Source organism: Haliotis cracherodii, unplaced genomic scaffold (genome assembly GCF_022045235.1).
Source record: "Haliotis cracherodii isolate W230 unplaced genomic scaffold, xgHalCrac1.p SCAF_11, whole genome shotgun sequence".
In the NCBI taxonomy this organism is placed as follows: Eukaryota; Metazoa; Mollusca; class Gastropoda; order Lepetellida; family Haliotidae; genus Haliotis; species Haliotis cracherodii.
In genome coordinates, this window is record NW_027266266.1 from 44847086 (window position 1) to 44874568 (window position 27483).

The 27483-nt window shown below is 40.0% G+C and overlaps 1 protein-coding gene across 1 annotated transcript in view; it reads left to right on the forward strand.

The window, feature by feature from the left end:
* Positions 1–1293: 1293 nt before the first annotated feature.
* The window catches only part of LOC139456540 (mitogen-activated protein kinase 1-like), a 38806-nt gene continuing 12616 nt past the window's right edge, over positions 1294–27483 (forward strand). Inside the window, exons 1-2 of the mRNA XM_071238310.1 lie at positions 1294–1438; positions 24346–24472. Coding sequence (XP_071094411.1) covers positions 1305–1438; positions 24346–24472 — 261 coding nt within the window. The 5' untranslated portion in view covers positions 1294–1304. The remainder of the gene's footprint in view (positions 1439–24345; positions 24473–27483) is intronic.

A 27483-nucleotide genomic window follows, 5' to 3' on the forward strand; every position in this document is an offset into this window, starting at 1 on the left:
GTGTTTGGGGGAACATGAATTAACGTTCGAAAGCAGGAATTTTATGTCTCAGTTATATGTACCATCATTCTAACACAGGGCCGCACCCGTTATCTGGTGGATACAGCGTTTCTCGGACAGCGGAAGGTCTGTGGTTCGATCCCCGGCCCCGCCATACCAAAAGACGTTAAAAGGTGGTCAAAATATGTTTCGGCGGCCTGAATGTATTCGAATCTTGGCCGGGCAAACAAGTGGTTGACAGCAGGAGCAACTATTCGCACCATCGGGTACGATGACACACTTCATCAGCTGGCCAGACATTGTGACCACCTGATCTTCAATTTAGACAAGCATTTGGTATTTTTGGGACCTGCTTTTACAGGAAATACCGATGAAATCCCATTAGTGGTAGAATATGAGGTGCAGTGTAAAGACGAACGACCAGTGTGTTAAAATACACGTCTAATCAAATTACACTGATGCGCGAGAGAAATTATGTGGGAGATTACGGATAAAAAGAGATCGAGATCGTGACGTCACTTCCCAAACGTAGCCGATTGAGTGCAGAGTATTTATCATAAGAGACTGTACAGTGAGAATAATAAACTGGATAATCGAGGGTGAAGTAAGCCGGACACGAACACACAATCACCCAGGTAACAGTTCAAAGAAAATTTTGTTTTCGACTCCCTTCGAATCATGATTAATATCAGAAGTCATTGTGACCACCCGATCACCATCTAATTTTGATGTCAGTCCCGAGATACGCGGGAGACATGGTGCAGACAAAACAGTAGTAGGAGTACATTTAACGTCACAGGGTTGCGATATACCTTGACAGACAGACATTTGGATTGCTTTAATTAATTAATTAACTGAGCATTGCCCGCGTAGACACAGTTTAAAATTTCCCCATTAAAGAAAATGTAATATTTTAGGGTTTCTATATGTATGAATCTATCTTCTATAAATTGACAAATATATGGAAACGAACACTCTTTAAATTTGGACTTCCATTTGGACATTCCAAGGCCGACCCTATATAATGGTGCATATCAAATTCTTGATTGTGATATCTTTGCTGTTCAAAATAACACACAGCTGGTCGTTAATGAGCACATATCTGACGTTTAACAAAAAAAAACCGAGCAGCTATTTCTGTAATGTCAAATGGGTTATGCTCAGTTCGCTTCATAAACACTGCGGCACATTATGCCTTCTCAGTCGTCTTGATACCTATCAGTTTTGTTTGGAGGGCTTCCTTGCATGAGTATGACGTCACGAATGTGTAGTCACGTGATCAAGCACTGTGCGTCAGTTTCAAGATGGCAGCCCCGGCACATCAGCAGAAATCTGGTGGGAAAACCGCTGGTGAACTTGTGCGAGGCCAAATATTTGAAGTGGGTCCTCGATATACCAGCTTGAACTACATAGGAGAAGGAGCTTATGGCATGGTGGTGTAAGTATAAATGCATTATTGACTCTCCCGACCCCATCAACGAGGCGACCTCGTAAGACTTTTCGCCATGCAGCCCCGAGTGCGCGGTGACACCTGACTATTGACGGGGGTCCAGTGATCTCGCCAGAACGCACCCCCATGCTTCCGGGTCATCCCTCCCTTTCAACCGCAAACAGTCCCTACAACACTCTCAGTCCCAGTCACCTGTCGTTAATTAAGCCATAACGCACATAGCACACCTGAAATGTTGCACTGATGGACAGCTGTCAATCGAGAAAGTGACAGAAACTGCTCGTGCTCTGTCGCGCGTGCGGCAGTTACAGTCATGCGCTCACATTCCTATGTTTACAGTAGGTTTCGCCAAACACTTATCAGTAGTTTTTGTGTCTTTTCATATGACCTAGTATACATTCCCAACGTTGCAGTCGCGCGATCTTAACGGTACACACAGGTTAGCATGCAGCAATGGTCGTTTACGAAATGTTCGACAGGCTGTATTCATTAATGGCAGTCAAATGTTTACATTTGTGAAATAATGCAGATTATTTAGGGTGAGGCGATACAGGGAACAGCCACTTAACATGCTTTAGAAATGTTGATTGCCACCAGCAACCAAGGAATCCTTGGTAATAATCTGTTCCCATCAGAAAAAAAACAACCTTTCCAAAAATAAACAATGTGTCATAAGGCATAATGGGTAGGGCTTTTGATATCATTTTCATTCTTTTCTAAAAAACGAAATGACCCCAAGTGCGATTTAAGGGTCTTAATGTCATAATTTGAAGCTGTCCTACATTAGGAATAAGATAAATTACTGTTTTGTATGTTTGTCATGGTAAATAAACAGATGTCAATGTCATGCTTGCATGCCTTATGGAAAATGTACATTTTGACCATATCTATATAGCAGTCAACTGCAGTGGCAGATCTCTCCAAATAATACAACATCATTATGTCTGTGTTTTATTATTGCTGATTTATTTTATCGAAAAAATGATAATTTGTAGGAGTAATTTGATTACAAAAATCTTAATGGTTGAATATTTAGTTGTGCTTGAAAAGTCATGCTGCATTTTTGGATTAACTTTGCAATAGTGTGAAGGCTGAACAGTAGGGCTGTTACGATTTACTCGCGTTTTCGGTGAATCAAACCGTATCCATTCATGAATTGAATTTGTTATTCATTGCCATTAGAACCAAATATTTACCCCGGTATGAATATGCAAGTATGTGCATTTACATACCCTGTACCTAAAGATATCCATAAGAACATATTATATGCATAGATTTCTTCAAAGACAACACTCTTATAATATTTAATTTAACACTATTGGGGTCACTGGTCATTGTCGCATTTGGGCAGATACTACTATATATATATAGTACTAACTGGATAAGTGCAGTATATAAATGTATAATATATTATAATTAACAAACCATGTCAACAAATTTATGTTAATGTTTCACTGAATATATAACACATAATACATCAACTGCTGACTTGTTATTGTATTCGTGAATTAATATTCATATTCATTGCAACCCTACTGAACAGTGTTATGACATGTTCTTATCTTATATAAAAGACAACCTAATGACTGTCACTGGACTGTAGGCCCGCTTGATTGAGTAGCATGATAAGATGTTCCTAATCAGACTTAGGGAACTGCCAATAATAGCAGTTGGGACCATGAGGTTATGTCGAGTTCATTGCTCAGGGCCACCCTCTTATTTCCTATTCTTTCCCCCCCCCCCCCCTCAGGAATTAATGTTGAGAGATGTTTTTTTAATTTTAATGGTATTTTGTTTCACTTTTAACATTTTCAGATGTCAAATGTCAATAACAATTGACATGAATTTGCAGTAGGGGTGTCAAATTGATGGCACTATATGACAATGCCTCATTGACAAATTGAATTATCAATTGGCAACATCAAGTTTTTCTGCACTATCAATAGGCAACAACAAAATTCAAAATAACCTTTGAATTATTTCTTTTTATAACCCCCACCCCCCATTGCTTGAAGAGACGTGGGTATTCACCTGATCTATTCAGAAAACCTTTATGAAATCAGACCTGTGACCATGATCTGATGTAGGAGTGTAACACTATATTGATATATTGTAATTCTTTGCCCTGGGTTTGTACTGGGATTGAAAGTGATTGAAAAACGCTAATGGCGTTGTCGATAGTATGCATCACAGTTGGTTTTGGTAGTCACAATTAGTCAAAAATAAAACATAAATTATGCATCAGAAAACTCACATCAGAATTTTTATATTGATCAGCAAGGATTACAACTTCAGATTAGACCTACATCCCTTTGGTTGGTGTGGCGACAGGGAAGAAATTGCCGATTTTGACCTTGTCGGCAATACTTTCCTTATTTCTGTTACATTCATGAAAATAATTATCATGCTTAAAGTTGGTTTTATACCATCACAATACCATTACAATAGTGAAAATAACCCCAATAGTCGCTCTACAGGGATTTATCTATTGCAGCAAAAGACAGTAAAAATCCCCCAATTTGAATTAAAATTTTCCCAATTCCTGAGAAATTTTAAATATGAGAACAGTAAAAATCCAATTTTGAAAAATATCACAATTTTGATCTTAATTGCAAGCCAAGGGCACTTAGTTTGGAATCTTAGATAAATCACTGCTCTAATCAGAGGCACCTCTCTTTACTTCCTAACAATCCTTATCTCTTCAGCATGTTCAGTGAATGTCTGGAATAATAGGACTTGTTCCTGGCTTTTTTCGACATAGGAAATCTACATGTAAGAACATAAGAGTACTTGTCTCGGTTGTTGCAATATTAGAGCATTAATACTAATGTCTTTATAGGTACCCTGTTTGGCAAAGTGTCCGGAAACGCTGTTACATTTATCTTTCCGCTGAAGTTATCTCCCTTGTTATCTCCTGTAACGAATATGCTTAGATATTGGCATGCCATGATGGTGCACGATTGCAGGATTCACACTTATCTAGTTATCATCACACATTTAATTACGAGTTGTGCATGAAAGATCATGTAGAAAAGTAATCAAACCTGCATTTGAAATTTCACAGTGTGAGATATTTTTATTAATTGAAACTGTATTTAAATTAATCACAAAGTAATCCGTCATTAGTAGTTTGATGTAAGCAATGTCTGTCATACTCGCGACTGTTATGTTTACTACTCAAACGAAAATGAAGGATTTTTTCCATGAAATCCCTGTGATGTATTCCAAAATGTCGATCTGTGCATGAATGGAATCTTTGTCTTTGTGGTTGAGATTTTCATGCAGGTGGGACCCGTGAAGGATATACAACTCACAGCATCACATTACCAAGATAATTACCTGTCACATCTGTTTCTGTTCGTGACCGTATTCACACAGCATCGATCGCGGAAGAGAGCGATAGTACTCATCATGTTTCAATAATTATAACAATGGGGACGTCATCAAGTTATTTATGATAGTGATCAGCATTATATATATAGGTATCATCCTTAGGCGAGACCCATGATGTTCCAGGGTAGAATAGGTGTTCAGCAACCTATGCTTGCTGTAAAAGGCGACTGCTTGTGGTAAGAGGTGACGAACGCAATCCGATGGTCAGGCTCGCTGACTTGGTTGATGCATGTCATCGATCCCAATTGCGTGGATCGATGCTCATGATGTCAATCACTGGATTGTCTGGACCAGACTCGATAATTTACAGGCCACCGTCTTATAGCAGGATTATTGCTGAGTGCGGCGTTTAACAACAAACAAACAACATTACACTGAGTGATGTGATGTCATACTAGTGACATCCAGTATAGAATGAAACCTTGCATGGCTTGCTTAGTTTTCTTTAGGAGTGAGACTGCCTCCGTGGTCTAGTGGTAGAGCATCCGCCTGGAGAGCGGAAGGTCCGGGGTTCGATCCCCGACCGCGTCATACCAAACAACGTTAAAAGATGGTACTTGTTGTTACCCTGTCTGGCGCTCGGCATTAAGGGTCTAAAACAAGGACTGGTCGGCCCGGAGTCAGTATACTGTGTCTGAGTGGGGTACTCATGTGAAACTGCGGCATGGTATCTCAGTGGGCTAGCACTATAAATCGGCATCAGTCCAGACTAGTACAAGCAGCCACACAAACACACACATGTACATGCACGTCGCTATATAAGTGCAATAATCTTGGACGCGACGTTAAACACCATTTCACCTCACCTCACCTTTAGGAGTGACCACTTCATGTTAGCTTGTGAAGTTCCTGTGCTACCTGCTTTCACTGATTGTCACATGTTCCAGTGAAGTAGTTCGATGTGAAAATACTGCTTGAGTATATACAGTTCCATGTTTTGTTAAAAGCTGTTGTCAGTGTCTTCGTAAATCAGATCAACAGGTACTATATGTACGCACATGATGCGATACACAACTGTGGAAGGTACAACTCAAAACATCCCACTGCCCAGATAATCATTCACCTGTGGCACATCTGTTCCACACGGTGACTATTCACATAGCATTGATTGCGGAAGACAGCGATAAGGGGGCAAAAGACTCATCAATGTTTCAATAATTATTACACCATCAACATGATTATTATACCCCTGATCTAAAAGGAATTTATATATATAACATGGAATTATGTCAGTCCTTCTGTCTATCTCTCCGATCTTCTGGGGACATTTTTGCGTGCAACCTATAACTTGAAAACTACCAAGCAGATTCTTTTCAAACTTGGTGAACACTTTTAATACCTATAGGAGAGGTGCAGTGTGAAGTTTCATTTCAATATTTGCATTTTCTGATAAAAATACATCTTATTTTTCATTTACTTAGAATTTTTTTACTTCAACATTTGTGCGACCCATAACTTGAAAGCTGCTTCATGGATTCTTTTCAAAGATAGAGAACAGTGTCCATACTAATAGAAGAGGTGCAGTGCAAAGTTTAGTTTAGATGAGTGTATTTTCTGAAAACATAGGATGTTTTTCATGTTGTGAACATTTTGCTTCAACATTTGTGCGACCTATAACTTAAAAACTACTTAATGGATTCTTTTCCAATTGGAGGTACAATTTCTATATACCAATAGGAGAGGTGCAGTGCAAAGTTTGATTTCGACAAGTGGATTTTTCGGGTAAATATCGATTTTTATTTTTTTTCATGTTTTGAACTTAGAAATATGTTGGAGTTCACTGTTGAAGTTGAGGGTATTAGTGAGTCCTACTCACTTTTTGTCTTGTTTTACATAGAATTCCTTAGACGAATGGTCGGAGTAATACTTAAAGGTCGAAGAAAGTTAACACTTTAAAAACAGGACCAAATCAATCATCTGTACGTATACACCCAACTATTGCTAACCATATCAGGGATTAATCTAGCCTAGCTCCGATGCTGATATTTGTCAACAAGTCAGCAGCAAATGTCAGTAAAAATTCCCAAATTGGAGTTATATAATTCACAGTTGTGTTAATGTAGTTGTGACTAATGTTATGGCTTGTGACTTGTATTTCACTGATAACAGGGCCAATAAAGGGGAAGAGCATTCAAAATAACATTCGACTGTCCGACTGAACCTACCGTATTCACCGTAATAAACGCCCCGCTCTAATAAGCGCCCACGGCAATATTTGCTAATATATTGGCTAGTGAACAATCCCAATTAACACCCCTTCCGATTGATCAATGTACACAAGACCTATTTATTGGTATATAATACGCACTCGTGTGTTTTATGCACCCTTAGTTATGGGCAATTAAATTCTGGAAAAATATATCTGTCGTGTATCATACGCATAGACTTTTCTTTTGCATCATTTCAGGCTGTCAGCAGAAACCATGAAATTTAAGATCTTTCAACAACAACAAATTCACCAAAATTTTATTCTAATAACAGCCCCCTATTTCTTAGTTTGAGAGCGCCCTGGGTGTTTATTACGTTGAATAGGTTAGTAAAAGTATAGAGGAAGAGTCTTGTTGTACATTTTGCAATTATTGCAGTGTTATAATGCGATGTTAAAATATCTCTGATTTTAAGAAACTAAGAACGTTAAGAACACTTAATTTGAACAAAATAATTTGTTCTCAATTTGCCTGCAAAGAGCACATCGTTTATAATCCTAGCTAAGTCCCTGAATATCAATCACTGTGTCATTTGTATTGATGCCTGACCTACCGATATATTATATATTTTGTGAGTACCAATCATTCAGTGAATCACTGCACCCATAATTATTTGAATGAGGACACTCATTGAAACGTTTGAAATTTATTATTCCTCTTGTAGAGCCGGGTCGGGTGCATACTGAGTAGGACTCGGGTACCCACAGAACTACCCGGACCCGTGGTTAGTCATGTGATTATATAATTGTTTAAAGGCAAAAATGATCTAGAACACTATGGTTACACTATAAGTGATAAGTGTTCATGTTTCTTTCTGACTTTGCACACATTCCTTCTGACTTTATATGTTTGCATAATGATAAAACATCAGTAAACTTCACCGTATGCATGAACAGATTGATTTATACGTGTATCTTAATTTATTTTGACAGGAGTATGGTCAATCGATTTCCAATCGGACATGCTTTACCTATCTCTTGAGACCATCAGTGGGAGTGGGGTACTCGTGTGGTAAATTTGGACTCGTCCCAGCCCTATCCTCTTGGATAAGTTTAACATCAGGCTGCTTGGTAAATGGGTCTCGATACTTTTGTTATGGAGTTCTAAACATAAAAGGGGGCCCAGGTGGTCCAGTCGTCTATGGCGCCGCGATTCGCTCGTGCAGAGTTGCGTCCCTTGGGCATGCCAGAAACCTATGATTGGGGTTTCGAATCCAAGTTCGCCCCGATTATGTTTCTAGGTTTGTCAGCACCATACCCGTGCTCGTGGGTTTCACCGAAGTGGTAAACATCTGAGACCTGCATCACTTCGGGCTTTCCTCCCACATTAAGCTGACACGCTGTGATATAACTGGAATACTGTTAAAAGTGGCGTTAAACTCAACTCACTCACTCACTCACTCACTCACTCACTCACTAAACATAAAAACCAGTGTGCCAATTTGTGTATCCCCACTTTATGTAAATCTGCTATGCTGATTTACACTGTGTGTAGTACTGTGCACACATTTTTTTCTTTTTCGTTTATACCTCCATAAACAAAAAAACATGTTGAAGAAGTCAATTCTTATAAAAGAATAAGCCAACAGTATCTGCACAGACTGCTTATTTAATCATTAACACACAAAACTGTAGACGACCATTCAAAGTCAGTGGAATTGATCAGCGCAATAAGGCGACCAAAGCCCCGCCCACCCTGTTTCCAGCTAATCAGAAAGCAGTAGGTTGCTATTGGGTGTGGCCTATTTTTGTTTGTTTATATGAACATAAATGCCTCAAAACTTCAATGTATATATTAAAAATCATCCAGGTTGATTTTTTTTTTTTGAAACCCAGCCAGGTATAATATGTGTATACAAGTTACCTGCCTCAAGCCTCAGCACTATCAGCAGAAGGTAACATGGTAAATCAAAATCTGATATAAAAAGTACTTTTTAGGGTTGTTCGAGGCTTTCTGATTTTGATCCTTTGGGCGTTCACGGGGAACTTGGAATGGGTGCCTGATGGCAGGTTGGATTCCAGGGTAGAATTCTCTCATGGATTGGGTGCCTGGGAATCGGTTTTGGGGACTTGGCTGATTGCATGTCATTATGCTGTGGTCGTCTGCTTTGAGTAAGGGCGGTCGGGTAGCCCCGTGGTAAAAGCGTTCGCTCGTCACGCCGAAGACCAGGTTTGATTCCCGACATGGGTACAATGTGTGAAGCCCATTTCTGGTGTCCCCCGCCATAATATTGCTGGAATATTGCTAAAGCGACGTAAAAACAAACTCACTCACTCACTGCTTTCAGTAGGGTAGTTTTACAGATTTTTGTTACCTGGCCATTTCTCTCTGAAGCAATGTGATCATGGTAAAATGACTCGCTATCGGTGACATGACTAGAGAACATGGCAACTGACAAAATTCAGACAACTCTGGCAAAATGTCTTTGGGGAATATTAGTACTCTCTTGCTATGAATGCAAAAGGTCAAAAGGAAAACTGACCGTCAACAGGTTTCAACGTCCAGTGTTGTGTTACCATTCCCTATGATGAGTACAATTGTAACACATGGAAAAATGCCCCATCACAATACTGATGGCATTTGGAATGTGCACCAATCACTATCAAGTAAATAGGGTTTGTCTGACACAAAATATGGCGTCTTATATTCATATATAATTTTATATATTAAGAGTAGACACAAATAATATTCACTGCTAGTCCCAGTAAATGTGAAAGGGTATGGATGTTGCAAAGATTGAAACTAATTTTTATAATATTTTTCAGTTTTGATAAGAAATACAATCGATGTTTGGACAGTCCATGTCAGGTGTTCATCACACAGTCTTTAAGTTTCCATTGATACAACAGGACTTTAATTGACTTACAAAAGAGGGGCTCCAGGGTCCTTACAGGCAATATGGGGGCCCTGTAAAGTAATGAAATGGTGTAGTGTACTGCATGTATGTTTTGATAATTACTTAGGGAGCCAGACCGCCTCCGTGGTCTAATGGTAGAGCGTCTGCCTGGAGAGCTGAATGTCCGGGGTTCGATCCCCAGCCGCGTCATAGCTAAAGACGTTAAAAGATTGTACTTGTTGTTACCCTGTCTGGCGCTCAGCATTAAGGGGCTAAAACAAGGACTGGTCGGCTCGGAGTCAGTATACTGTGTCTGCGTGGGGTATTCATGTTAAATGGTGTCTCAGTGTGCTAGCACTATAAATCGGCATCAGTCCGGACTAGTACAAGCAGCCACATACACGTGCATGCACGTCGCTATATAAGTGCAATACTCTTCGGTGCGACGTTAAACCCCATTTCACCTCACCTCATCTACTTAAGAAGCCTGCAATGAATCAGTGATCATGATCATGTGGACAGTGAATATTATTGTGTGTCCCTTGGGATGTAGTATATTTCTTTCTGCTTCCAATCTCAACATTTGTGAGTAATGGACGCACAATTGTGCGTCACGTAAAACCGATACAATTAAATCCCCCGTCTGTAAGAACCATAAGGCTGCTCACTAACTTGGTATTTGTTTGTGCTGAGGGTACAGTGGCAGCCTTCAAAATCACGCTCGTCTGCTAGCCCACTAGGTTTCTGGTATACAAACTGTTCCTTTCTCCTGTACCATAATCAAGGTATTAAGTGCCATGCTTCAATAAGCATCCCCGACCTACTTCTGTGTAGGTTGCAGATTATTTACAGAAAACATCAGTGCTTGGTAACTGTTATTGAAAACATTGTAGGTTCACCACCGGTCGATCTCGGACGACAAATTTAGCTGTTTGTTAATGGTTTTAATAAGAGCCTGCCATGTCAATACAGTAAATATTGATGCATCACCAAATTAATGTGTGTTGATCATAAGGCTAAACTGCGTCATGAAGCGGATGCTAGTAGCCCTGTCTTGGAACTATTAAAACTACTTGGCAACACTGTTTTGTTTGTAGTTGTAGGGGGCACGGGTGGCCCAGTTGTCTAAGGGTTCCCGATTCACTATGCAGAGTTGTGTCCCTTGGGCACCCCAGAAACCTATGATTGTGGGTTCGAATCCTGGTTCGCCCCATTTAGGTTTCTAGGTTTGTCAGCACCATATCCGTGGTAAACGTCTGAGACCTGCATCACTTTGAGCTTTTCTTCCACATTAAGCTGACATGCCGTGATATAACTGGAATATTGTTGAAAGCGGCATTAAACCCAACTCACTCACTCACTCACTCACTCACTCACTCACTCACACTATATGTAGTTATAACATTATTTGACAAGGTGTCAACAACAAAGACAGCTTGATCAACTTGTGTCAACAAACTGACCAGTTACTATCTAAATCTAGCGCATAGTTACGTTTATTTATTGTGAGCCATGTTATTTCACTGTTTCTGCCCAAGTGCCGTGAACCGAGAAATTCTTTTCGCATTTATTTCGTACTCACACTTACTTATTTACAGTATTCTATGTACCCAAGGCGCTTATTATGGTAAATATGGTAAATATACTCGCAAGGCCAGAAGGTTGACGAAAGTTAATGTTTGTGAAACCATGTACCCACCTAGTAGGCTGTGTATAAGTGATAGATTTGTTTTGTTTAACACAGCACTCAGCAATATTCCAGCCATATGACGGCGGTCTGTAAATAATCGAGTCTGGACCAGGCTGTCCAGTGATTGATATTGTGAGCATCGATTGGCGCATTGGGGTCAGATGACATGAATCAACCAAGTCAGCCAGTATGACCACCCGATCCCGTTAGTCACCTCTTAGGACAAGCATCAGGGGTTGCTGAAGACCAATTCTAACATGGATCTTTACAGGTCACGTCATTAGTGAAATAGATACAGCAATGCTGCTGTGCCGAGTTGAAGAATGAGCCTTGCTTTTGGCGAGTGGTTTTGGTTTGTAATTAGCCTCTTTTCACCTATCAGCAAATGGGTACCCAGATCGATGAGATGGTTGTGTGAATGCAGACCTCACAGGCAGCACTGTTGTATACTCCCCAGGGAGTTGAGGGGGTAATTTGCGTGCTCACTTGAATTTTTGACTTGGGTAATAATGGTTTGGCACCAAGAGGGTGTTGTGGCCTATTTCTGGCATGGATACGGAGCTATATGAAAATATGTGCATTTTATAATTCTGCAGAACTGAAATTTTGGAATTGCAACATGAACTATTCATGCAGCCCAATCATTTATCAACATGAATGATCTACCATGTCTACAAAAGCTTTCTTTGCCTTATCGACCAAAGAGACGAACATGTTTTTTTTGTCCATTTTTCAATTGTCTAGCAAATATGGTAGATTATTGGACCCGATTCAGCATGTTAATTAATGAAATCTAAGCCGAACATTCACAAAAATCCATGAAGAAAATAGGGTTTTTGCTTAAATTGATGTTAGGGGCAGGCGCATGGGCATTTGTTCGTTTGTTCAAAGGTTTTAGTCTTGTTGGTTTTATAGATGGTGAGCTGCTTAATGCAGGGTGGATGACTGTTTCATATTTGCTGACAACAATATTGACGTGTCTCTGGTTTCCTGTAACACTGGGACAGTGACTGGTTCCCGTGACTTGTCAATGGAGGTGGCTATTGTGCTGCTCCCTCAACGACTGCGGCCATTTTGACTTTTGCAAAATATTGATCAATTAAGGCATGTGATCAGAAAATACATTGCATTCTACTCAAAGGAAGTTAAAGGTCACCTGATTCTTTTGTATTAGTATAGTTTATCTGTCATGGCATGGCATATACCTATAGTAGTAGTAAGAAAGAATCGCATGTTCTTAACTTCTTTGGAGCAGTATACATGTTTAGGAAATACTGTTCGAAGCAGCACACAACTCTACTCACTCACTCACTCGATGGACAACTGGGCTGGTTGACATGAGGCAGAGACAAGGAAGGATTTGCACACGGATGTAGAGTGGCCTAAGTTGGATTTGCACATGGGTATAGAGTGGCCTAAGTTGGATTTGCACACGGGTATAGAGTGGCCTAAGTTGGATTTGCACACGGGTATAGAGTGGCCTAAGTTGGATTTGCACACGGGTATAGAGCGGCCTAAGTTGGATTTGCACACGGGTATAGAGCGGCCTAAGTTGGATTTGCACATGGATGTAGAGTGGCCTAAGTAGGATTTGCACATGGATGTAGAGTGGCCTAAGGAGGATTTGCACACGGATATAGAGTGGCCTAAGTAGGATTTGCACACGGATGTAGAGTGGCCTAAGTAGGATTTGCACACGGATATAGAGTGGCCTAAGTAGGATTTGCACACGGATGTAGAGTGGCCTAAGTAGGATTTGCACACGGATATAGAGTGGCCTAAGTAGGATTTGCACACGGATGTTAAGTGGCCTAAGTAGGATTTGCACACGGATGTAGAGTGGCCTAAGTAGGATTTTCACACGGATATAGAGTGGCCTAAGTAGGATTTGCACACGGATGTTGAGTGGCCTAAGTAGGATTTGCACACGGATGTAGAATGGCCAAAGTAGGATTTGCACACGGATGTAGAGTGGCCTAAGTAGGATTTGCACACGGATGTTGAGTGGCCTAAGTAGGATTTGCACACGGATGTAGAGTGGCCTAAGTAGGATTTGCACACGGATGTAGAGTGGCCTAAGTTGGATTTGCACACGGATATAGAGTGGCCTAAGTAGGATTTGCACACGGATGTTGAGTGGCCTAAGTAGGATTTGCACACGGATATAGAGTGGCCTAAGTAGGATTTGCACACAGATGTAGAGTGGCCTAAGTTGGATTTGCACACGGATGTAGAGTGGCCTAAGTTGGATTTGCACACGGATATAGAGTGGCCTAAGTAGGATTTGCACACGGATGTAGAGTGGCCTAAGTAGGATTTGCACATGGATATAGAGTGGCCTAAGTTGGATTTGCACACAGAACTGTCATGGTCAAAATAAGATTTGCACACTGATCTGGCATGGTCAAAGTAAGATTTGCACACTGATATGGCATGGTCTAAGTAGGATTTGCATTCTGATGGCATGGTCTAAGTAGGATTTGCATTCTGATGGCATGGTCTAAGTAGGATTTGCATTCTGATGGCATGGTCTAAGTAGGATTTGCACTCTGATGGCATGGTCTAAGTAGGATTTGCACTCTGATGGCATGGTCTAAGTAGGATTTGCACTCTGATCTCATGGTCTAAGTAAGATTTACACACTGATCTGGCATGGTCTAAGTAGGTAAGATTCGCGCTGTTATGGCATGATCTGAGTAGGATTTGCACATCTTTAAAAATGAGCTTATTTGAAATCACGATATTTGCATTATAATTATGATTTATGTTTCTCTAATGGTTTTTCTGTTGCCATGGTTGCATTGGTCCTTTTGTCTACCTTAAAAAACAAACTGATCAGCATTGCACCCTGAGTTAATGCATTTTTATATCCAAGATTAATCAATTACAGTATTCCACATCCTTTGCCATGTTTAATATTACCTTGATTAAAGAAGGGTTAGGACCAGGATGATGACAAAATACATTGGGGTGTCGATTTTCTAATACATTACCATCCTATTTGATGCTTACGTGTTGCATTGTATTTTGACACATCTTTCCCACATCGCCAAGCTATGAATTATAATTAAATAATGACAATATGCGGCTGTAGGGAAATGGGTCGTGACCTAGTTCACCACAGTGATCTCAAAGATGTAAAACACATGATCCTTAAATTATAGATCTGGAACCTAATTGAGCATTAGAAATGGGCTGAGCTGACCTACTTCCTCATTCGAACCACAAGGAGGACAGAAACATGCCCTTGAACTGGACCTATCCAACCTAGGACAACAGCTTGTGTCAGAGGAGGAGGAGGACAGCCCCAAATCCCCCTGCCTGCTATAGTATTATCTCATTTCAGTTGGAAGGGTCAACTGGGGTTCACAGTGATGTGACATATTCCGGGATATGTGTATGAGCTTGTAACGCCAGTCGGTGTATTGATTATAAGGCCCTGCATTGGAAGGGCTAGAGTTTGGTTGTTATCTAGAAGGCCGAGGCTTGAGAGCTGTGTATTATTTCATCAGCATTGGACCTACGCACGACTCATTCAGCTATGACATGTGTTTTATTACATTGAGGTGGGGCATCTTGTTTGCTTTGGGTGCGAGAAGGCTGGAGGGGTGTCCACACATGGCTGGGGTTTTGTGGATGGAGAGGCAGTTTCACAATTTTGACAAGATTGCAACACTTTCCTGCATCTGTCTCGGAGGCAATAAATCCAGGCTGGTTTTAGATAATGAATTATGTCAAATGGGAAGTTTGCGGTAAACATGTTAAGAATTCAATTGATGGCCGGGAAGATGTAGGTCAATGCTTTGTGTAGGTCAGGTAGTTAAGTAAGAGAGAGGCTTGCTTAGCTCGATGCATTCAGTGATAGGGTGTTGTGGTTGATATTATCAAATTATATAACTTATCTTTGACGTTTAAGTGAGTTTGTCCAAAAAAATAGTTGGAATGATATTCTTTGAAGCTAACTTTTTTAATTTCTTTTGACAGCTCAGTTATGAGGACAGTGGACACATGAAGCATAATATATGGCAGAAAATTGACATTGGGTTTTGCATGTTTGGTTAACAGTACTGAAATAAGGGTTACAAAACAGTAGTCAGTGGCAGGCAATGTAGTTTTGGTAGTGCATTTTCAAGACGTTCCATAAATAAATAAATTAAAAAAAAAAAAAAAAAAAAAAAATAAATAAATAAATAAATAAGAATATGTCTACATGCAGAAAATTAAAATTTAAATGTGGAGTACTCACTCCGTGTATCCTTGTCCATCACACTCTGGTTACTGAGGGCAGCATAGGTCATTGGCACCCCATGCTGCTCATAAAGCCACTCGTGTGGCTAATGCATCCCCTTCAACCTTTAAAAGGTGCAGTATGTGATGCTTGTTTGTTTGTTGTTAAACGCGGCACACAGCAATATTCCACCTATATGACAGCGGTCTGTTAATAATCAAGTCTGGACCAGACAATCCAGTGATTGACATCATGAGCATCGATCCACTCAATTTGGATCGATGACATGCATCAACCGAGTTAGTGAACCTGACCACCTGATCCTGTTAGACGCCTCTTACGACTAACATGGGTTGCTGAAGACTAATTCAGACCCGGATCTTCACAGGTCACAATATGTAATCATAGCCTTACTCAACTTTGTGGTCATAGTAATGCCTGAACATGGTTTTATCTAGAAATGTAGGTCATTATTCCCCTGTGAGAAGAAAAACATTCCAAAATAATGCTGATATTTATAAATATGTAAAGGCTTGGTCAAGGTCGCAGGAGCAATAAACTGAAAGAGGAAGTGGTATAATGTTACATTATTGCGTTACAGCATTAAGATATGTCTGTAATTAAGAAAATAAGAACTTAATTAAAAAGTCAAGTTAAAACTAAATAACATCTGTTTTCCAATTTGCCTGCCAAGGTCACTTTGTTTTGAATCTTGGCTAAATCCCTTCATGTGAATGCTATTTGTCTTCTGTTTTTAATACAATGTACCTGGGGTAGATTTAACAACAAACTTATATGTAGCGAGCTGGGCATGCTCCTTACAAAGGTTACTGGCCCTTCTTCAAACTAACATGTGAAGCCCATTTCTGGTGTCCCCCGCCGTGATATTGCTGGAATATTGCTAAAAGCGGCGTAAAACCCTACTCACTCACTCACTCACTCACTCTTCAAATCAACTGGCCCAAAAGTAATTGTCGGAGGCCATGCCTGACGTTATCAAGGTGCTCTGAACATTTCAGAACTCCTCTAACCTAAAGCATCATTTCATGCACTTTTAGATTAAATCTTGGCTTCCTTTTGCTTCATTTTGTGGTGATTTAATGAGCAGATAGAGATGCTGTTGTTGTACAGAACATTACAAAATGGCCGCCTGCTGCGTCATTCTACCAAGATGACCTTTGAGCCAACCATTCACACAACCTCATCTCGCTAAATATTTTCTCATTGAAATTACGTGATTCACGAGCAGTGTCCAATAAAAAAAAAAATTAAACAGACATAGTGAAGGTGTGAAATTTTGACTAGCCAGACGAGCCATCTAATTTGTTTCAGCATGCCCTTTGTAATTTTAACTGGCTATGGGCCAACTGTCTAGCAGTTAAATTGACTCCTGATTGTGAACAGTGAGCATTGTTTCCTTATATTTTATCTGTGTTGACCAGGATTTATTTGTAGTCAACTGCAAGTCAAGATAGAGACATATCTACTTGTTCTGCTTTGTCTGACCAAACTGTATTTATAAACAACTGATAATATTAGGTAGAAAACAATATGGAGGCTGCCAACCCCCTTTCGGTATGCAGGTTTTCTAGAATCTATTTTGAGCAGTAGGTAAGACACAAATATAATTTTAAGAAAACTATTGTCCATAAACGTTTCCTTTTATGTACTGTATCCCGACCATGTCATACCAAAAGACGTTAAAAGATGGTACTTGCTGTTACCCTGTCTGGCGCTCGGCATTAAGGGGCTAAAGCAAGGACTGTTCGGCTCGGAGTCAGTATACTGTGTCTGAGTGGGGTATTCATGTTAAACTGTGCCATGGTATCTCAGTGGGCTAGCACTATAAAATGGGCATCAGTCTGTACTAGTACAAGCAGCCTCACACACACACGTGCATGCACGTCGCTATATAAGTGCAATAATCTTGGACGCGATGTTAAACCCAATTTCACCTCACCTCAGCTCACCTTATGTACTGTATTTTATGTATATTTGTTAGGGCCAACTGTGTGATCTGATACATATCATGATACCTTGCTCATGATCCAACTCGTATCACGATACTTGCATGTACTCTTGCCTGTGGTATGTAAGCCATCATAGACAGACCTGGCACACTTTCACATTTACAGCTCACCATGAAGATCTGAGTTAGAATAGGTCTTAAGAAACCCATGCTTTCTTGAAAAGGCCACTATGCTTGCGGTAAAAGGTGACTATGCATGTTGTAGGAGGCAACTCACGGGATCGGGTGGTCAGGCTCACTGGCTTGGTTGATGCATGTCAATGTATCCCAATGGTGTGGATCGATGCTCATGATGTCAATCACTGGATTGTCTAGTCCAGACTCAATTATTTACAGACCGCCGTCATATAGCTGGAATATTGCTGAGTGAGGCGTTAAACAACAAAGAAAGGGAAATGGTTAATTTATAGGTTGACAGCCTTCCAGTGTCAAAATTGTGGTTAATGAGTTGGTTCTATGTTGTTGTTTGCCTGCTACACTTCCCTTACTCTTTTCACGAACACCTGGTGTCATCACTGATTTTCAGTGGTCTATTCATTTAATTTTCACAGCCATGTGGCCCTTCACGACAACTGGAATTGATATCTTATGAAGATATCTGGGTTTGATCACAATAATCAAACTGTTCGATTCATAGAAATGTGTTATGTACAGAACATGGTAAGGATATTTCGTGATATCTCTGTGTAAGATATATTGCTCTGGCCTGCTTGGGGGCATGGGTGGCCCAGTTGTCTAAGGCGCCGCGATTCGCTGTGCAGAGTTGCATCCCTTGAACACGCCAGAAACCTATGATTGTGTCTTCGAATCCCGGTTCGCCCCGATTATGTTTCTAGGTTTATCAGGACCATACCCGTGCTCGTGGGTATCACCGAAGTGGTAAACGTCTGAGACCTGCATCACTTCGGGCTTTCCTCCCACATTAAGCTGACACGCCGTGATATAACTGGAATACTGTTAAACATGTTAAAAGCGGCGTTAAACCAACTCACTCACTCTGGCCTGCTTGTGTTTGGTAATGTTATGACTGTTTAAGAAATATAGAATACTAAACGAGCTCCCGTGTAACACCAATTTTATGAAACGAGTGAATAGTTCTGGTATCTGACGAGCGAAAGCGAGTCAGATACCACAACTATTCACGAGATTCATAAAATTGGTTTTACACGAGAGCGAGTTTAGTATTTTATTTATTACTTGTCATTTATAATGTTTTTAGAATTATACTGTTGAGTGTAAATAGGCTGACACCTACACTATCCTAATGGCATAATCCAATTGAGTTTAACAGAATAATACTTCAAACACGTCAAAAGGTGAAACGTATGAATTTAATATCATACAATGGTCCACCTTTAGAATTCAGGCGTTCGTCCCACAAACTTATCGTAGCGCTAAGGCTATCACAACTCACATAATTTAACTTAGACCAACGACTGTCGTCGCCCTACCGTACGATCGCCTTGTGGAACGGGGCCTTGCACCTCAAAGTTTACAATGACGTCACAATACCCAATGACGTAATTTGTGGAATTTTGTTGCAAGATCCATCGGCGAAACAATGCCATGTGACGTCAGCCTAGCAACAAGGTTGCTGGGGTCATCAAGTGTGCATAAACTCCTCCCCGTGATCTATCATCTCCACATACAATGTCGTTGAATACGCCAGGGGATGTTGAGAGCTTTCAATATTTGTTCGTGAAACGTGTTCCGAGAGTTCATAAGCACGCGTTTTGGTATTACACAATTTGTAATAAAGCTGTATGTTTATTAAACGGGTGTTCTCTTCACGGGCAAGTAATAAAAGCAAGTACTGCAATATGAGTGCTTGAGAAAAATAAGTACTGCAATATGAGTGCTTCCATTTTAATTTCCCCTAGCTTAGCCCCTGGCTGTCCAGTGACTAGCATGTGGACCAATCTGAGCTGTACATCATATAGTGTGACACTAGTGTGTGGTGTCAAGACCAGTCCTTCATTCTGTCTCCCAGCCTGTATCTTGGTGAGGTCAGGCGTGGTGACACTGAGGGGGTTGCTGTTGTTACAGGTCCTCTTCAGAAGCACCTGGAATACATTGGGCACTGATAACAGTCTTTATGCTCCAGTCCACAGCTGTTGAACATGCACATCAGGTCGTGACAGTGCACAATCCTCACATACAATACCTCTGACTCGCACTGTTGATCAAACTCTAAAAATGTTATTGTATACAAGGATCGGCAAATATGTTGGTCCAGAGACATGTGCCAGTAACTGTATCCAGATCAGTAATGATATGCTTTATTGTGACCTGATAGATTTCTGGATAGTGACGTGGGGATATGATCACAATACGATACGTAAACAAGACTTGACATTCACAGACAATAGACAGTACCAGGGTTAGAAACTAACAGTTTTTGTCCACTAGTTCTTATAATGATAACGTATAGCAAAACCCTTAAAATGGGCCAATTTCTACTAGTCCTTAGGATACCTTTACTATTGGGCAGTTTGGTAAGGACTACAGGACTAGTGCCAATTTCTAACGCTGAGTACCCAATATGACTAGTAAACAGGGCTTATTAAAGGGGAAGTTTACACGCAAAAATCACTTTCTTTCTTTTTCTAAACAAAACGCAATTTTAGAATTAGTTAGTATCTGTGTTTGAAAATATACACTCATTTTTTTTCACAGTGAAAGTAGGAAGCTCACAATGGTGTGAAATTGATATGCCGTTATGAGGCCTTCGTTTTACGTGCGAAATAGGCCTGAGTTATCCCCCTTAGATTATGACGTAATTGGTGCCAATTTAACTGGGTCCCTGTCTATTCTCAACGCTAAAGATATCAAGGACCAGTTTGCGGTAAAACAACATGGTCTACGACACACTGCGGCGCAGTGGTGACTCAGCATAACACAATTCTGGCTGGCATCTGAGATGCTAGAATCACAAAACTGTACCTACACCACGTGAAGCGGCTCTAACAAAGCATGATGACGTCATAATGTTTATCAATTGGCACCAATGACGTCATATTGCAAGGGACATAAGCCATGGTGTTTTTGTTATGGAAATAGAACACTTGGTAAATGTGAAAAATATAAATCGTTTTAGTGCAAAAAATATGTTAATTAAATATGATGTTTTTATATTTTTGTCTATGACACTTCTATGTTAACACTTTTAATGTGGAAAAAGTACAAGAAAAAAAGGTTCATTTCCGTGTGAACTTGCCCTTTAAGTTATTTTAACAAAAGAAAACATGCACCAGTGCAACCTATTATTGAAAATGCAACCAAATATTTGTCAACATGCATGTCAAAACAATTCTAATTTGTGTCTGCCTAACCCTAACTTGTCCACACAACATGAATCTTTGAGTGCATTCAATACCTCTAAGGTTTGTTTACTATACTACATCACTAATACTTACATTATGTGTAAGTTGTCATGCTTTCGTGGGTTTTTACATCATCAAACTGTGGGTACTCCAAGATTTGGTGCACATGTTCCTATTATGTTTTACAGCAATACGTCATTAATTTATGTGAAACTTGCAGTAGACCAGCCAATGTTTCAACTTTGATAAATGGGTGCAAGCTGGTTTTGTCTGGTGCAAGCTGGTTTTGTCTGGTGCAAGCTGGTTTTGTCTGGTGCAAGCCGGTTTTGTCTGGTGCAAGCCGGTTTTGTCTGGTGCAAGCTGGTTTTGTCTGGTGCAACTGGATTTTCATGTCAATATGTACCTGGTGCAAGTTAAGTCAGGTTCCTTACATCAAGCCCTGATAGGAATAGAATCTGCTACAATGGTACAAGTGCAGGCAAAGACTGAGTACCAATTACCACAAGGCAAAGCTGAGAAGCGTTCTCTTTATCGGCCATGGCATCACGTACACTGATCATGCGAACTGGAAATGTTGGAAGTGCTTATGATGTTTATCATGTTCAGATATTACTTTCCGAATGAATTTCAGAAGAAGTAAACAGTTAGTGGTTGGAAAACTCCAGTAAATATTACATTAACAGAACTCTTTTAGTGAATATTACATTTACAGGACTCCTGTAGTGAATATTACATTTACAGAACTCTTGGAGTGAATATTACATTAACAGAGCTCTTGTGAATATTTCATTTACAGAACTCTTGTGAATATTTCATTTACAGAACTCTTGTAGTGACTATAACATTAACAGAGCTCTTGTGAATATTATATTAACAGAACTCTTGTAGTGAATATTACGTTTACAGAACTCTTGTAATGAATATTACATTAACAGAACTCTAGTGAATATTACATTAACCGTGGCTTGATAACTCTTATAGTGAATGAGCGATATTTCACCTTTATCGCGATGAAGTTATCCAAGCATAAGATAGCAGCAGTAAAGTGAGTATGAAGGATTAGCAAAGAGAAAAAATAGATCAAAATTAAGCAATATCTAGACAATATGTGAAACACAATATACTTAACAAAAACATGTAGATTCATATTATCAGAGAACTCTTAGAACCCATGCAGTCAGAAAAATATTTGGCAATACATTTTCATACCATTTTACATTTCCTAGATACATTCTGCATCTTTTTTATAATTTTATGTTAATAAATGACAATGCGATGACATCACCATGCTCATAATATGCTTATATGAGGCACTTAGTATTGCAATGCTGAAACCCTGTGGATTGTTAAACAGCATTTTACGGCGTTGTCTATTTAAGTATTAAATAACAATGCTACTAGGCCTTAGTGGTTTGTTCTTTCTGCAGTGTTTTATTGTACGAGAAACAACTCCCACTCGTCGTTCATTTCTTATATGAGATATCAACATTTTGTAAAGCCTTTTTAAGGATGTCAATAAATTGTACAAGCTTTAAAAACATTTACCTGTATTTAAATAATAATGACTTCCCGGAATACAGTCAGACCTCAGCAATGTCGGACAACTCCACTTTATGTACAGGGGGGTTAAGTTTGGTATTCTCACAGTTTTCACGTTGATTATCTGCACCTTTTCTCCCAATACCAATTGTCATATCTCTCCCACTTTTGGTCGCGATCTTTCAGCCATTGCGTTCATCTGCGCTGTCCAGCAACATCTATCATGATCTATGGGGTACCAATCACAGACACTTCCCTCTCAAAAGTAACGTCATATTTATGACGTCATCAAGTTTGGAGCGCATGTTCGAATCTCCAGAAATGACCTCATGATAGAACAATGTTTCATCATGAAATAGACCACGGTTCGTTCTTCATTTTTCTTTGTGATTTATCGTGTAGCTATCATATATGAGATAATAATGGTGATTCATCATTAATCATGTAAATACTTCCTATATGTTGCTCTGTATCCTTCCCATGAGCCTCTGCTAACAAGGTGGTTTGAATAATACTTTACATGTTCATCATGTTCATGAGACATTGATTATTATATGTTTGACATGGCTGTGTATTGAATGATAGGCTGGGAGCATCATGGGTAGGTAGTAAACTCCTTTCTTGCTCCGGTATGTTTAGAAAAAGAATATTTTCGGAGATCCAATTAGCATTGTGTCAATGATGCTGATCTGTTCTCCAGGGGCTTCTGACAATAACAAGGTTGTCACGCCCTGTATAAAGTCGGCATAGAAGATGTGATCGATGAGGTGTCACACAATCCTTTTGTTAGTGTTCAGAGATCCCCATTGGTCGTGGTGTAATGGACATTAATATGTTGTGTAAAAGATTAATGATGTACTTTACATGCTTGAGAGAAAATTACAAGTTTCTTTTTTATATACAGTAAACTACGGTTATAACGAACTCGAAGGGACCACTAACTTTAGTTTGTTATAACGGTAGTTCGTTATAAGCATATATACAGCATAACTATAGCAAATAGTCGGGACAAAAAAATCAGTTTGTTATATCCGTCAGTTCGTTATAAGCGTGTTCGTTATAAACATACTTTACTGTATGATAATGAAATCTGATAAATAGAGAATCTCACCTGAGTGTCTTTTTATGTCTACACAATGCCATACATAGCTTTCGGCCATCGGAGCCGTGCCAATTTACACTTGTCAGAGGTGTACTCAGGGTACGTGATCTAGACTACCAGTTGTCGGACTTTCATTTTTTGTGGAAGCCTCGGTGGCTGAGTGGGTTAGATCACTGACTTTGTGTGCTGGCGATTAGGTGCCTCACTCTGGCAAGTGTGGGTTCGAATCCCGGACGAAACTCAAACCAAAAAAGTACGAGAATCTGTACTTTACTAAGAAAGTGTAATCCCAAATATAACATGTGTTATGAGTGTCTTTTGATATCAAATGTATCAATGAGTGTTAATGGACATTAACTTGCCTCTTCAAAAAACGCTGATTTAAGAAAACAAAATTAAATGATTAATTTTGATGCATTGTCATTGGGCCAAGGACACTTGCACTGTACAATGCTGTATCGATGGTTTGAAGAATTGTACCATTGAAGTAATTTGGACTTGACATTCCAGTGATGTGGTTAATTATGCCTTTTTTCATCTGTTTTCAGATCTGCTATTGATACTGAAACAAAGTCAAAAGTAGCCATCAAGAAAATATCACCGTTTGAGCATCAGACATACTGCCAAAGAACGTTAAGAGAGATCAAGATCCTCACCAGATTCAAGCATGAAAATGTAAGTTGTATTGGCTAAGTTTCTGCGACACTGTAACGTTTCCATGAGGAACTTTAGGCCAAGCGTTTTATATTTTTCGGATTACTAACCCGCCGACTCTGATTTTTGGGAAAATGTAAAAAAAATAAAATAATCAAATTTCCACATTTTTTTTCCCCGCCAATAGTCGCGCAGTCAGTTATTTTATTTGTTATCATCACCTTTTAATAAAAAACATATGAATTTACCTTTGTGAACTAGTAAAGAGATACATAATCGATCTTTGTTGATCTCGAAGCCAAACATGAATAGCCTACCTTGACAATTGTCCGTGTTGTATGTGGTCAAATTTTTATTGTTACAAGGGGCTTTATTGTCACAAATGGCGGTCTTTTGATCACAGAATATGTTCATAAAGTATGCCAGAGGCATTCTGCATTAAAAAAATGCATCTAGCTTCTTCTTTTTTCCCCCCTCCTCCAACCCTGGACTTTGGGCTGAAAAATCCGAAATCCTAAAAATAAAAAAAAGCCTGGCCTTATAAAACTTGTGGATACTGCGTCTGTCTTGAGAGTGGAAGGTCGGTGGTATGATCCCTGGTCATGATACTTCTTTTTACCCTGCCTGGTGTTTGGCATTATGGGGCTAAAACAAGGACTGGTCAGGTGGAGTATCCTGTGTCTGAGTAGGGTATTCATTTTTCACTGTGGAAAGTTATCTCAGTGGGTAAGCACTATAGTTTAACACTACTAGGTCTGGACTAGAACAAGCAGCAACACACAACACTATATATTTGTAATAATTTTGAACATGACGTTAAGCCCATTTCACCTCACGTATAAATCTTGTCTTTGGCTATTGTGCTGGGAAAACAAGAGTGCAGTGTACATGGTGTGGCCACAGAGTCACAGGGTCGGCACAGTGGTCCATGCTGACATGTTTGTATCCCTCAGCTGAGTCAGGGTCTGATGATTGTTGGTTGTGATACGAGGGATGTTCATTAAAGATTTCCCCTGACTCACTTCCGATGGACCTAGTGGAATGAAACTTGGCATAGGTATTAGTCTTTCTCCACATAGGAACCACCAAGAGTTACACACTTCTCCCATCGTTTTATGCAACTATAGAGACCTCGCTTGTAAAAGCCATCATTTTGCGTCTCAAACCAGGACTTGACTTCAGAAATCAGTGTTTCTTCATCTGTGAAACGTTTTCCCTTCAAAAATGACTTCATGGTTGGAAAGAGGTGGAAGTCAGATGGTGCCAGGTCAGGAGAGTAAGGAGGATGTGGAAGGATTTCATAGCCACAGGACCGCGCTTCTGTCTGGGCAACATGAGAGTTGTGTACTGGAGCATTGTCTTGCAGGAGACGGACACCCTTGGTCAGCATGCCACGCCCCTTAAGCTTGATAGCGTCCCGCAATTTCCGCAGCAGTGAAGCATAATAAGCTCCTGTAATTGTGGTACCCTTTGCCAAGAAATCCATCATCACTACTCCGTGCTGGTCCCAAAACACTGTGAGCATGACCTTGCCTGCAGAGGGTTGGACACGTGCCCTCTTTGCAGGGGCGGGATGACTCCACATGCTTCCATTGCATCGACTGAACTTAAGTCTCAGGATCATTGTGATGAACCCATGTTTCATCCTCTGTGATAAGTCTGTAAAAAAAGTTTGTCTTTTTTTTTTGGCGCATGTCCAAAAGATCCTTTGAGCAATTGACTCGTTCCTGCTTTTGGAAAGGTGTGAGCAACCTGGGAATCCATCGTGCAGACACCTTATGCATGTTCAAATTGTCATGGATGATTTTTTCCACAGACCCTACACTTATCTTGACATCTTGTGCTAACTGGCGAACAGTTATACGTCGGTCTGCCAAAATGGCGGTCTCCACTTGATGGATAGTGTCCTCATCAATGGCTGAATGGGGGCGACCAGGAATGGCAGCTGTTTCCACAGATGTCCGACCACACTTGAACTGGCGATGCCAGTGTTTAACAACGTCATATGATGGGGCATCTTCCCCATAAGTTGCTTTCATTTCATCGAAAGTTTCTTTTGGTGTACGACCTTTCAAATATAAAAACCTAATCACTGCTCGGTATTCTACTGGCTCCATTGTCACACCCTACTTGATCATAACACCTGTAAAAGTGGTAAGATTAATAGTTCAGTGCTGCAAATTCAGACATAACCCATAGATACATGTATCATTACACATGTGAAATTTCAACCAAATATGATAACCCTAATTGGTTTAGAGGAAATCTTTAAGGAACACCCCTCGTACTTGGTCTGGCAGCATATATCTGGGATTGTTGATACACCAATGTGGTTGCTTTTCTTTCCGCATTCATCTCCCCAAGCCAAGGGAGTTAACTGACTATAAAACCCCACTTTCCACCCTTGCCGAACTAGGCTGCAATTATGGAGTTTTATGTTGGCTAGGCTAATGAGTCTATACATCGTGTATCTAAATCGACATCTGGTTTGTCAACTGCCGTGCAGATTTCGGTCGATTAAAGGATTTGTAAAGCATGTGTACCACCAAGTCGGTGTTAACAGATATTTTCCAAATCGTTCCATGTTTCTTATGAAGGTGCTCACATGATTTGATGCACTTTGCAAAGTTTTAGTACAATATTGTCTTGACTAGGCACTGCCATTTTGTTATAAGCAAATGCAAGTGATATTAGAGGTGGAATCTGATTAGTCAGTAGGAGGGACATAGAAGGCACATCACACCTGGTAATAGCCACTCAAGCCCAGAAATTCCAGTCTAGTTTGGCAAGGGAGGAAGCTGTACTTTTACAGTCAGTTAACTTCCTTGCCTCGGGAAGATGGTCACATTCAGCTAACATGCTTCACTCAACTCGGGGCACAGGTCAAGGGGTCACTTTTATTAGTGATGGGTATTGGCCTGACTTTTGTATTACAATTTATTGCAATATTGATTCATGTATGCTATACATACCACAATGTATTGCAATATACTGTTATTTTCCAAACATATTCTGATATGTATACGGGGCGG